The 14,431-nt window shown below is 42.4% G+C and overlaps 1 protein-coding gene across 2 annotated transcripts in view; it reads right to left on the reverse strand.

Moving 5' to 3' along the window:
• Positions 1-14,431, reverse strand: part of Tph2 (tryptophan hydroxylase 2) — a 103,732-nt gene that overhangs the window by 31,283 nt on the left and 58,018 nt on the right. For both annotated transcript variants that reach the window (XM_087557625.1, NM_173839.3), the window contains exon 8: positions 10,329-10,455. In XM_087557625.1, the coding sequence (XP_087413751.1) occupies positions 10,329-10,455 (127 nt within the window). The remainder of the gene's footprint in view (positions 1-10,328; positions 10,456-14,431) is intronic.

The raw sequence follows: 14,431 nt of genomic DNA on the forward strand, positions 1-14,431 counted from the left end.
AGAGAGAGAGAGAACAATAAGAAGAGGTAAGGATCAATTAAATTGTATCAGTTTTCACTTACTAATGGGAATATGACCAATGAAAGGAGTAAAGATTGACAAAATGTGTGTGATGATCACAAAACCACCCTGAGACTTGGCTAAGCAGAAAGCTATAGGACCTCGCTTTCCGGGGTTTTCCCAGTTCTGTCTTCTGTGGAGGTAAAAGATATGCTCTGTCCAAGCAGCACAAGTATTTGATAAGCAAATGAACACCTCATTAGTCCTTTCTTTAGAGCCCAGACTTACATTACGGACTTATTTTTTTGATGTGGTAAAATGGCCTTTGAGGAAAACTCGAGGGCTCTATGCCAGAGTGCTAAGTGTGGCCATGGCGGTGGTGAGATCACAAATGGCCTATGTTGTCTCTTCCTTCTCCATCCAGCTTTTAAAAACTTCGCATAATGAGCGTGTGTCAGTCCCATAAGAAGGAGAAACAATGGCTTTTGTGAAGACTTTGTAGTAGTGGAATTACTGAGACAGCCAGCACACACACGCACACACACACACACACACACACACACATACACACACATACACACACACATACACACATACATACAAACACACATATACACACAAACACATACATATACAAAGCATACACACATATACACATACAACAAATACATATACATATACACACAAACACATACACATACATACACACAAACACACACACATACTCACACATACACACATAAACACACATATACACACACATAAACACAAAAACACACATACACAAACATACAAACACACATATACACACATACACACATACACACATACACACACGAACACATACACAAACACATATACACACAAATACTCACACAACTTTACTACTGTTTTTACAGACACTGGACAGGGCAGGATTCCAAGCACTGGGAAGAATGACAGTGACCCCCTGGGTGATTTAGGATTGGTCCTTCCAACCCTAACTGCATTTCTCCCTTGCACCTCTGTCTGGATTTAAGCTTTTGAATGACAATGTCTCTACCTTCTGTAAGACCTGTCCTGAAGTTTCAATCCACCCACCAGAATTATTCCGCAGATGACCATCCTTACAGCAACAAGCATGTAGAACTCCAGAAAAATTGCAGGATTGCTAAGAAGCAAGCAAGGAGATTTTTAATCACTGTGTGTTCAATCTCACGTCGAGTTTCTTATTGTGCTACCATTGAGCGCAGTGCCTCATAATGTACAGTAATACATTTTACATCTCCTAAATGTACTCTGAGTTTTTATATCGCAGTTCAGAAGAATGGCTTTGAAAATCCTTTTGACTCCTTTATTTGAAAACTACATTTGTGGAATGGGGTAATTAAATTCCTATAGTTTGATATAACATTACCTCCACTATTCTAGCTCATAAAGAAAAAAATGCCAACCATCTTCTTTCCGCTTTTGCTGGAAAATGGAATTACACCGCAGATATTTCTGTTAATGCGAGTTAAGATCCTGATAGCCTGTGCCATTGTAGTTAAACTGGAAACCTCTCTCTCCAGCATATCATCATGGAAATGAAAGGGACTGCAGAAATCTCCCATAGTTGATGAAAGCATTCAAACTCCCTTTGAGAAGAAAAAGTAAGGAGACCTCAAAGTCAGGACTTTAAAAGCATGGTGCGATCTGGAGGGCTGGGGTTTTGACATGGCTTTAGAATTCTTCAGCAGTGTGGTTCTTAGGATCTCTTAGGCAGTGATGAGAACAAATGCAGCCATCCTGAAGAGGGTACCAATGATGTCACAGTGCCCAAGGTAACAGTGGCTTATGTCATTTGTTCTTCACTCCCTATCGGGTCAGAAAATAATAGTACTGTTTTGTTGAAGGCTTTGGAGGCAGAAGGATGTAACAGAATTAGTGCCTAGCCTGAGGACACATTCAGAACTAGTCAAGCTGCCTCCCAAATCCACCTATGATAACTGTACATTTAGGCCCTCTCCTCTGCTCCTGGGGCCACGCCTTTCGCTGCCCTCCAGACTCAGAAATCAGTGTTGCATGTTGTTATTCTGAATTTCTAAGTATGAGCCCCTATGCTTGTGCACACTAATAAATATATATGCTTTTGTCCTATGATAATCTCCAATGTGACTTTATTTCAGCAGACTCTAATACTTCAAAGGGAAAGTGTGGGGGTTCAGTTCTTGCTCCTGGTAAGAGCAAGACCCTGAGTTCAATCCCGAGGTCCAGAGGAAAAGAAAGGTAGAGACTTCCCTATGCTATCTGCCAGACAGCCTGAATATCCTCTCCACCAATGTCTGTGGAGCACTGAGAGGCGCAGCCATTGGCTGTGGGGACAGTCGGGACAAACTAATGCTACTATATAGCAAATAGACCCAGTGTTCTCCCGGTGATCGGGGAATGATGTTACCACAGCAACTCTGTTTTTATGAGTTTTCCAAATTTCTAAACTAGGTGCTCTATATTTGTTCTCTTTCCTCTGTTATATGATGGCTCTCGGAGGCCCCTAGGATACAGTTATAAATGACAGAGAAAGATGCGAGCTGCGAAAGTGTACAAACACCTCACACTACAAAGAAATTTGTTCCTGAACCAGGTGAAGGAGGCAGAGCTCTTGTAACATGAGCCGATGACAAATCCTTCACAATGGAACGGCACACATGATGAGGAAAACACAAAGGGATAGGACCAAACAGCCTTGGCTACAGAGTTAAATATTCTCGGAAAAGAACTAGACCAAAGGTAGCAGGGCCTCAGGGCATCTGGACAACAAATGAGTGATAAAGAAAAGCAACGAAAACAAATTCGTTAAAGAAGCAAAGCGTCGCTTACAAGAGGATTCTACTTTTCTATATGCACAGCAGATATAAAAGTGAGAGTAATGAGTTGGAATAGATATTATTAACTTTTAATTAAGTTCTTTGGTAATAACATACAAACTGATCATTCACCCGAACATCTCAATTAAGGATATAGAGAGACACGTTCCTTCCAGCCCTTCGTCAGCTTTGTATCAAATGATTCAAACAGCTGAACCAGTTCAAAGACTCCACACAGAATAAATAAGCCTGCGGCTTATTCGAGCTCCCTATAAAGTGGTCATTCTTAATGTCATCCGTGTTCAGAAAGAAGGACAGCTGCACATACATCTTCTAGCGTCCTATGTTTCCCCTCCCACGAGCAGCTACGTGAAGAAAAAAGACAATTCAAGAAGCAAGCAGATGTGCCCAGAAAGTGGGAAATACCGATAAGAACTTCATACACTAAGGCTAACCTTATCTTTGTAATGGGAACTCTAATTGGTTTTTAGCTTAAGACCGATCGTGCATTTCAGAGCCACTCCCAACAAAAGAAAAGTGCAGGTTAGACGTACAAAATCAAGCGCAGTTGAGGATGCTCATCAAAGCCCAAGCCAGTGCAAACGATGGCAGAAATAAAGCATTTGTTTGATGAGAACGTACAAACAGAACTCGGCATTGTTAATACCCTGATGATTTTTACTAGGGAACAGTTTAGCCAATTGGTCAGGCCTCTGCCATTTTCAGAAGACTGTCTAGACTTCATCTCCTAAATCATGTTTCTTAGACGATCTGTGGAATGGGGATACTAACATGCACTCCATGAAAGAGGACTTTTCCTCGTTCTCAAGTTCAGTTTTTTCCCACGTTAGCTTTTTCAGAGTGGACCTTCATCTTTCAATGTCAGAAAAAAAAAGTTTGCTAGTTGAAAGTTCCACCTCAACTAACGAAGTGAAACCCACTATTAAACTAGCAGTCTGTGGTACGGCCACTGTCATCTCAGAATGGAGGAAATGTGACAAACTTAGAAAACTAACTTTTGTCACTTGCAGAGACTCTGCATATATCTTATTTAAGGTTCTAAATCGTCCTCTAAGTTAAAGCTTTTTGTTTACCCAGTGTTTCCCGAATTGCGCCCGTGGTTGTTTCTGTTCCGTGAGACTGACGCTCTGGGAGCAGGTCCTGGGAAAGATTGCTTACTCCTCCTTTGCCCTTGGCTAGTACTCTCCTCTCGTCAGCATTATCGAGACCCACTAATAAAATCCCTTCAATCGGAAAGCGAAGGTGAACACATTTCAGGGGCAGCAGAACTGAATGAATGACCTAAAGCCCCATATAGATGGAAAATTCCAGCTGGACCAGGGGCCAATTTATTCTGCTTAGGAAACATCTGTGTTCCTATTGATTGCTTCTCCTCCAGATGATGTACCACATGGTTGGTTGCAAATGCCTTTATGATGTGAGGAATAAACTGACCAAAAAAAAAAAAGAGAGAGAGAGAGAGAGAGAGAGAGAGAGAGAGAGAGAGACTTTAGCATCATAGGATGGGGTACACCAGCCACTGACAGATTCTCTTATACATCCTCCCTTTGGGAGGAAGGAACATCTGTCTATTTCTAGGGCTGGTTTCTAAGTTCCCTTGATCAGTTCATTTCCGTCTGTGCATCAGTGTACAGATGAATAACTAGTCTCACAGACAGAAGAATAGCGAGATACAAAAAAAGCACCAGCTCACAGACAGCTCTTGTAGTTGCCTGGGTCCAGTTGCAGGCTGTGAAGCAGGAAGTTCTGTAACAAAGAGGATAGCCTAGAGTGCTAGTGTTTGCATAAAAAGGATCTTGGATATACAAAGGAGGCCAAAAGGTTACTTGGGAAAGGCATTTGGGCGCATGGTCTAACTACGCTACCTCTCTTCAACATCACCACCTCCCTGTGCTACAAAGGTTGCTGCTGTCGAACTGAAAGATCTAAAATCAACTTGGGAGGGATTATCTGGATGAAGGTTAGCCTCTGAGAAAGTCTATAAGGGATTGTCTTGATGATATTGATTGGTATAGGAAGACTCATCTTAATTGTGGAGGGGGGGTATCCCTGGGCAGAAAGAAGATGAGGTAGAGAAAAGCAGCTGAGCTCTGGCATGCGTGGATGCTCCCTTGGCTTCTGCGTTGTGGAAGCTATGGGACCTCTAGTCTCAGTCTCCGTTACCTTGGTTTCCTTGCAATGATGGGCTGTGCCCTTGACCTTTGAGCTCAAGTAAACCCCTTCACCCTTCCCTTGATCCCACCATGGTATTTGTCCATGGACATGCAAATGGTATCTGCCTGGTAGAAAAATTAACCTCGAGACTGTGGCTTTAGGCCAGGCCCTGGAGTGCACTCCTATAATCTCGCACTTCAGGATGTAGAGGCAGGAGGATCAGAGGTTCCCAACTAGCCTTAATAGTGAGCCAGACCAGTCTCTGGGCAGAAGATCCTGAGCTGTATTTGGTGGGGAATTTACTACATAGGAAGTTCAAGGCCGGCCTGAGCTACATGTGACTTCATCCTGAACAAACAAAGAAGTCCCAGCTTTATTGCCTACAGAACCGTATGTCATTTTCTATCTAACCATGGAACTCTTTCTTTCTGTGGCCATAAAGTCCCTCAGTTCCTGGAGTTGCACTTTGTCTGACTGTCTCGCTTTTTCCAGATTAATGAACTGAAACATGCTCAGGATACATGTATGAAAATCGTGTTTACAGCCATTTTAAGTTATAATTCAGGGCCTGTGAGACGGTTCAGCCGATAAAATACACTACCACCAAGCCTAAACACCTGAATTTGATCCCCAGATCCCACATGGTAGAAGAGAAAACCAACTCCCATAAATTGCTTTCTGACTTTCACACTGTACTAAGGCACACACACACACACACACACACACACACACACACACACACACATGCACGCACACGGAGACACATGCATGCACATGAACACAGGGATGGACACACACACAAAGCCAAGTATTTAAACAGATATACTTAAATATTTCAAATCAGCTTGCCTTTCAACACAATAAGATAATTTACTGTCGTAGCCATCTTAGAAAAAAAATATTCTGTTGTCTACCAAACAGAACCGAATAACTGGGAATAAACAGTATGCTGTAAGGATCATGTGATCTTGTCCCTTCAACATAGTGTAGTCCAGTGTAAAACTCTCTGGTCCAAAACAAAGGCTGACCACCTTGATCCTACAGTTCAGTTTCTACTTAGAGATGTGATTCATTGTTGACAGACTTTTGGTTTTGTTTTAATTTTGCATCTGAAAACCTTTAGGCATGACGTGTTTTCTCCCATTCTCCAAAGACTCTAAAGCTTCTTACTCATTTATAGCTGACTGTTTTATAGATGTTTGCTACCTACCTGGCCACTGACAGCATTTGAGTCTACAAACCCAATGTGCACACTAATGTATGAAATCCACCTTAACCAGAAATGGGAAATAGTTTTATCTCAAAATTAGAACACATGCTCTTATTGGAAATATTTTTGCATATCTGTCATGCACAGAACTGCGACAGCTATGAGGGGTAAGAAAAGAATCTAGCAGCCAAAACTAATGGCCTTATTCATTATCCACCAGAGGGCAAATTATTTACATGTATAACAATGCATTTGAAATACACTCGCCAAGCATCATCATCAATTTCTTTAGATACAAAAGAGGTTCATTTAAATGGTTCTCAGGGCGTAAAAACCATTGCCCACAGAGAAGCAGCTGAGATAGCTTCATTCTCGAAACTGAACATTATTAACATGTCAAAATAAATATCAGGCAGAAATATAGCAAGGGAATACAGTGTCTACAGGCAATGCAGCCTGAAGCCTCTGGAAACCAGACCCAGATGTCCAAAAGCAGCCTTAGACAAAACCAAGTTTAGCAATGCCAATTAGTCTGAGTGGATGTTGTTTTTCTCCTCAGATTTGTTGACAGTGGATTCCAGAAAGTTATTAAGTGTCTTCTTTCATGAGTCATAATTCTTTTTTTATATGTGCTTAAATTCACCATAAACAAGGAAAAGCAGGCACTATATAAACAGAAGCTTTAATAATATAAATCTCACCCGGAGTATAGGAATAATACAGCCTGTCTCGCAGTCTACATAAATAGCAATGGATGTAGTTTTCCATCTGTCCCCTCTGTGGATTTTTCTCCTTTGGTACAACTCATCTCTCGTTCTCACCTACTACTTCTTCAGGGGAGTTGACGCAAACAAGTTGGCGGGATGGAGTAATAATAGCTCCATTTCTCATCAGGTGTAGCCAGCTACAACTCTCCCTAGCCATTGAACTTTGCTGTGGGTGAGCCTTAAAGGCTTAAACTCTTGGTCTTTACAAGCGAGCCCCTCAGTGTGTGGCTTGAAAGCCATTAACATGCACGGTACCCAGCAGGCTGTTTACACAGCCCATGCTTTGAAATGGTCTGGTCAGAACCTGTGTTGTCTTCCAAGACCAGCTCCCAGTACTTTCCCAACCCCCGTTGTTTTTAACTGAGAGATGAGCAAAGGTTCTCAGATGCCAATAGCAATTGGATTCCCGTGTCATGAAAGTCACCAGCTTTATCAGTGTGAGTGTCCTTCTCCTCATTTTCCTTGCCATACAGATAATACTTTTCCTGATCCTTCTTGGGTGTGCCACACTGCAGGGTAAACAACCAATTTACAAAATTGGAAGGAATTGAAACTGTAAGGCTTGTAAGAATCCGAAAGTCAGAGGGATGTGGGATGGGAGATCGAGCAATATCAATAAAAGTGAGTAAACCAGGCAAAACGGGTCACTACACAAATGCGCACGCGCACACGCACACCATGCACGGATGCGCATGCGCACATTTCGAGTAAACTGACGAGAGTCAGAATATTTTGCCTTAAAGTCCTTCACAAGCTTACACTCTTTTTTTTGTCAATCAAAACCACCGCAGGATTGCAAGCAGGCTGCCCTTCTCGGTGGACATTTGGTCCTCCCTCACTTGCCGCCGGTTATTTTGCAGTTAGAGAAAACTGTCTTTTCTAGATTCTGCCCTCAGAATCCTAGTCTCAAACACTGTGCTGGTTAGTTTTGTTTGTTTTTTTGTTTTGTTTTGTTTTGTTTGTTTTGTTTTTGTCAAGCTCATAGAAACCACAGTCATGTGAAAAGAGGGAACCTTAGTTAAGGAACTGCCTCTGTAACACTGGCCCCTGGGGCGTGTTCATGGGATATCATTTTGATTGATGATTGACGTGGGAGGGTCCAGCCCACTGTGAAAGGAGCCATTCCTGGGCAGGCTATCTTGGGTTGTTTAAGCAAACTGAGCAAGCCATGGAAAGCAAGCCAGCAAGCAGCGTCTTTCTACAGTTCCTGCCCTGGCTTCAATAATGGACAGAGGTTAGGAAGTGTGAACCAAAGAAAGGCTCTCTGCCCCAAGCTGCTTTTGCAACCTTTTTATCACAGAAACAGAGAAGCAACCTAGGTACAGTTGCAGGAAAAGACAACAGAGTAAGAAAAGAGGGAGAAAAAGACAAAAGAATATGAAAAACAGTCTAATGAACTCTACCAGTCCCAAGTGTTTTAGCTTATGGAGCTAAGACTGTGAAGTCAAGGATATTAGAAATATAATAAAAAAAAACTTTCCTATCCCAAAAGTCTATTTGCCCTTGTAAGAAAGGTAACAAATTAAAAGTAGTATATTTAGCCCCAGAAAATACAAAAATGGAAACAAAGAATAATGCCCCCAAAGCTATCCATGGCTGAATCCTCAGAAACTATGAATATGTTACTCTTTTAGATATGTATATGCATACGTATATGTACACACACACACACACACACACACACACACACAGAGTTTGTGGGTTTTGGTTTCTGGGCAGGTTTGGTTGGGTTGGGTTGGGTTGACCAGTAAAAGATCCTGTTTCAAAAAAGGATGGACAATGCCTGAAGAATGACATTTGAGACTTGTCTTAGGATTTTACTGCTGTGAACAGTCACCACGACCAAGGCAAGTCTTATACAGGACAACATATATGTGGGGCTTGCTTACAGGTTCAAAGGTTCAGTCCATTATCATCAAGATGGGAACATGGCAGTACTTAGGCAGGCATGGTGCAGGCAGAGTTGAGAGTTCTATATTTTCATCTGAAGGCTGCTAGTGAAAGACTGGCAGCTAGGGTGAGGTCTTTTAGCCACACCCACAGTGACACACCTATTTCAACAGGGCCACACCTTCTAATCATGCTATTCCCTGGGTCAAGCTTATACAAACCATCGCAAGACTGTCTTGTGAATTTCTACTCACACATATAAATATACATGTGTATGTGCATGCACATGCGCGCGCGCACACACACACACACACACACACACATCCAGATGAAGGTCAATATTAGACATTTTCCTCTGTTACCCTCTACCATATTTTTTGAGACAATGTCTCTTCCTGAACCCTGAGTTCACTGACTGGTTAGATTCCCTGTCCAGCAAGACCCAGGGATCTTCCTGTCTCCCATCACCATCACACTACTGCAATGAACAGCACATACCACCATACCTAGCTAATATCTGGATGCTGAGGATTTGAACCCAGGTCCTCATGCTTGCATCCTGAGTACCTTTGCCCCACTGAGCCATCTCCCAGCACTGAAAAAAAATGTTTCTTGTTGGGAGTAAAGAGTATTGTTTTGCTATATAACTGTGGCAAACACACTCAGTTTAAGACCTCCTTTCCCGTTTACCAGACGACCATACTCATTTAAGCTTTCTATCCCGGCAGGTTGGGAAGCTTCTAAACATCTTTCTATTCCTAGACTCTGAAATAAGGAAGAGTGCATACGCTTTCTAGATGTGATTCTTTAACGTCTTAAACACAACATCCAACCCCGCTTTTCCTCTTACATCATCTGGGGAAGAACGTTCCTGGTATCATAACATCTAGTCCATCTTTTCTTGGTGTGTACTTAGAATAACTGTGACGCTCAGTCTCTTAACGCTGTCCTCACCTCATATCTGATGATAACCACATCAACCTGTCAGAGAAACAGTACTGCTGCAATTCCCACTTTGCTGCCAATGCACGCCTTTTACTATGACAAATGTTTTCACAGGATTCAGTAAACTACAGCCTGTAGACCGAATCTAGCCCACCCCTGCTTTTTGAGAGTAAAGTTTTGTTGGAATATACCCATATACACTCACTTATGTGTCATCTATGGCTGCTTTCTGCTCCACGGTAGCTGAGCTGACTAATTGTGACAGTGATTACAGGGCTCTAACCCTAAAATACCAACTACCCCTTTATGTCCATCCATCCAACTAAACAGGAAAATACGTGTTTCAGTAGCTAATAAACCTAGAGTTCATTATCTCTTTGCAAAACTAGACAGAGTTAGGGTAAAATCACGCTCTCCCCAGAACATTAGCCGAGGCGTTATGGTCAAAGGCCGTGAGCTTTACATCGTCATACAATTAGGCACTGAACAGTTCTGTAAGTTGAGCGGGTAGCTCACCGTGGCCAGTTTCTGAACGTCTTCATCTGAGGCTCCCAGAGAGGCTAAGCCTATTTCTTGAGAAAACTGAGCGAACTTGGGATCCGCCAGCAGTGGCACATGTCCCAGGAGCTCATGGCATGTGTCTCTGTGAGGAAACAAAGAAAAAAAATCACAAAGGCATGTTACACACAAGTTTTAAAGTATTGCCTATAGAACGAGACTGAAAACCCTAAGTATAATCTTATTATAAGAACTATAGATAATTTATTACATAATTATATTATGTGTTTATTATATAATGGCTATTAATCATACCTGAAATGCAGTTATGTCATATGATTAAAGACAGGTTAGGCTGAGTGATATGTTATTTACGGGTAGGGTATGAAATCATGTGTGAGAGACAGCACATGTGTATATGAGAGGACATGAGTTCAGGTGCCTATGGAGGCCCAGAACAACCTCTAGCACCATGCACCTCTTTTTTTTTCCTGTCTTTTGAGGCAGGGTCTTTTTTTTCTTTTCCTTTAACATGGGTTCTGAGCTCAAATTTACAGCCTCATGTTGAGAGACAAGCACTTTACCAACTGAGACATTTCCTCGGGCTGGGATATAATACTTTTTAATAAAGCACAAGAAAAACCATTACATTTTTGAAGACCTGGCCCTGCCCAATTGCCAATTGAGGCCTGGAACTTGACATCTTCCCAGATGTGTTTCCTCAGGGAAGGAAGCTTCCCCAAGAGGCATGAGCTGCCCCTCAGGAAGCCACTTGTTTTTGAGTGTTACTACATGCTGAGCACATGGTGTTTGTTTTACATAGTATATCATATCCTCCAGACAGCCTCAGGAAACAGAACTTCTTGGGGTGAGATCCTGCAGCTCAGGATGGGCAAACTACTTCACCCGCAACGCGGCCATATCATAAACAACGTTTGATTAAAACACAGCCGTGCCCACTTACATACAGACTGTCTACGGCCATTTTTGTCAGCAGCTGCAGAGAGCTGTAACTGAGATCACATTTCTGCAACTTCTAATAATCGCTCTCTGGCCCTTTAATAGAGAACGCTTGCTGATTTTAGGCATAGGTAGTAATAAAACTAAATTAAATTTGGGCTGGAGGACGCCTTTGGAATTGAGTCTCTGTGCAACAGACTACAGCCTAACTTGGTACAAAGTAACTGAAAGCCTAATTTGGGGGTAACCTCTTATAACAAATGGCTGAGGTGGAGCGGGTTCCCCCAGCTCAACTTCAATCACAGGTAGCTAGCGGATTCAGACAGGACAATCACCCACTATCATCAATGAAGCTGTCCCTGTGGGTCACTTCCATTTTGTGCCCATAATCGTTCTATGACCACCTTGTAGCCTTGGCTTACTGTGGTTTTAAGGCCCAATTCAGGAATCACAAATAAAAGCCAATTGTGTGTGTGTGTGTGTGTGTGTGTGTGTGTGTGTGTGTGTCTGTGTGTGTGTCTGTGTGTGTGTAACTTATATGCATGTTGCTTTCAATTGAACATAGTATGGCTTTTAAACTAAATTCTCTGTCTTTTAATAATAGTAATAAGGCCAAAATTTCAATTCAACTTCTCATGACTTTGAAAATCTGGTGCTCATCCTTAATTTGCGTCACAGCTAAATAAGCCAGTTGCTTTCCTAAAGCTATTGTCATGAATAAACTGTTTCTTGATACCAAGCTACATTGAAATTAATTTTCCCATAATTCTCTGAGCATGGATCCAGATGCAGAAAGACTTATACTGATGTGTAGGGGAATGTCAGGGCGGGGAGGTGGAAAGGCAGTGGGTGAGTAGGTGGGGGAGCACCCTCATAGAAGCAGGGAGAGATAGCGGGTTTCTGGAGGGGAAACCAAGAAAGGGGATAACAGTTGAAATGTAAATAAAAACTATCCAATAAAATAAAAAATGTCAAAAAAAATTTATGCTCATGATCAAAAAAAGTTTTAAAAAAATCCTAAAAGGTTACATAGTTACTGAAAAATGTTTCTGAACTCACTGAGCTTCTCTGAAATGTACTACTTTATAGGTGCCATACAACTGGTGCTCCCACCAGTATTACAAAGATAAAGCTGGATGACGAAATAGTGACTGACAGTAAATGTTATGATCTTGATACTCACATCAAACAGATAATGTCACTCAAATGTCGTTCTAACAATTCAAGCTATATGACCAACCTTGACCAAACACTTTAGAGACAGACCAGGTTGAGTGTTTAAATGTATGTGATAACCCCGCCCCTTTCTTCAGCACGATGTCATGGCCCCACCTCCCCGTCCAGCTGAATATAATAAACACACTCGGCTTTGGTGGTGCTGCAGCTTCTCCAGCTTTGGTCTGTTTGTGGTTCTGTTTTCCCCTCATTCTCGCTCTGTCCCAATTCTTGCAGCTGTGCAAGGATGAGGTAAGAAGGATACACAGAAGGCTGAGGATGCCCATCAGTGGGTAAGGCGTTTGCATAAGAATTTGAGTTTGGATCCTTATCACCCAGGTCAAAATCCTGGCATCTATAACCCCAGAGGTGAGGGATGGAGACAAGCGTGAGCTCCATGTTCAGTGAGCAGTGACAGTGATGGGGAAGAGTGACCCTATGTCAACCTCTGACCTTCACACACACACACACACACACACACACACACACACACACGCATGCATGCACATGCACACACTCACAGGAGTACACATACACACAGGCACACACACACATGCACACGTGCACATGTACACACACATGCAAAGATGCATGCATGCACATAGGACTGTATGCTGAATCTTTATGATTAGGGTACAGTGCTTAAAGTTTTGTAACATGTTAGTGATTTAACCTTCCCTTGCAAAGAAGCTTTACAATATCCTTTTGATCAATGGGGAAACTAAAATTGAGTAAACTTAATCTTCTCTATTGTCATACTTTAAGTGAAAGAAAGACAGGACTTGAAATTCTTCCGACTTAAAGCTTGTATTCTTTCTGCTCTCTGCTGTTTGAACTTTACAGATACAGCAGAAGTGAGGACGAAGGCCATGCTTAGCGCATAGATGGAGAGCATAACCCGCATAGTTAGCATAAGGAAAGTCATAGTTAGCGTGCCCCCGGGTCTCTTTTCCTGCTGTTCCCTGGCCTCATGTTTCCAAAGCACTTGGGGGACCTTTTAAAAAATACCAAGTGCCCAGGCCCCATTTATGACCATTTCAATCAGGCTTCCTGGGATTGACCGGAAAATCATTTTTTAAAGTTCCCCAGGTGAAAATGAGAGACAGACCTATTCTCACAGCTAATGGCACTGGGCTGTCTCCCAGCAGGCTTACAAACAACCAGCGGCTGGGCTGGAGAGATGGCTCCGATGTGAAAAACTAGGCTCGCAAACAACTAGAGCTTAAAACTACCAGTTGAAGGTGCTTGTAGAATGTGGGGATGCTAAGTTGATTCCCTCTAAAGTTACCCAGTGACCCTGTAGATGAAAAGGATGAAAAGTGGAGACTGAATAACAGGCAACTAATTACTCCTCCAGTTGCACTCAATCCGGGCCGCATGCCTAACACCTCCATTCTGGAAGTGGAGTCTTTGATCTCATTCCAGGAGTCTACATCAAGGCTGAGATTGAGGTCAAGTGCCTTGCCATGGAAAACTCTGGGCACTCCCACATTAGCCTTTGATGTCACTACTAAAGCGCCCCTCCTGATCCTGGAAGAAATAAAGCGACAATAACTCCACAGCAGGGCAGATATATGTCACCTGGGAAAAACACTGAGACTGGTGTCAGCCCAGTATCAGTAAAGCATGGGAACAAAGAGACAAGTAAGGGTTCCAGGGAATGCTGAAGTGAGGCAGGTGTGACAACGAGATGCTTCATGTAACAGGCTGTGGTCATGACGACAATCATGTAATCAGTGTAACAGAGAATCAGTATAACAGATCACAGCTACAATAAGTGTTGATCCTTTGGGGTGACTTCAAGTAAACCCGAAAGCTTATTTAATTGTCAATTTATTTAATGTAAACTGAAAAGTCTGACATAGAAGGATCCATGTACCCAGGGAAGAATAGAGTTCAGAATTTGCTTTAAAGTAAAGGTCCGCAGCTCCAGAGGAGAAAAGAAA

Source organism: Rattus norvegicus, chromosome 7 (assembly GCF_021556685.1).
Source record: "Rattus norvegicus strain SHRSP/BbbUtx chromosome 7, alternate assembly SHRSP_T2T, whole genome shotgun sequence".
In the NCBI taxonomy this organism is placed as follows: domain Eukaryota; kingdom Metazoa; phylum Chordata; class Mammalia; order Rodentia; family Muridae; genus Rattus; species Rattus norvegicus.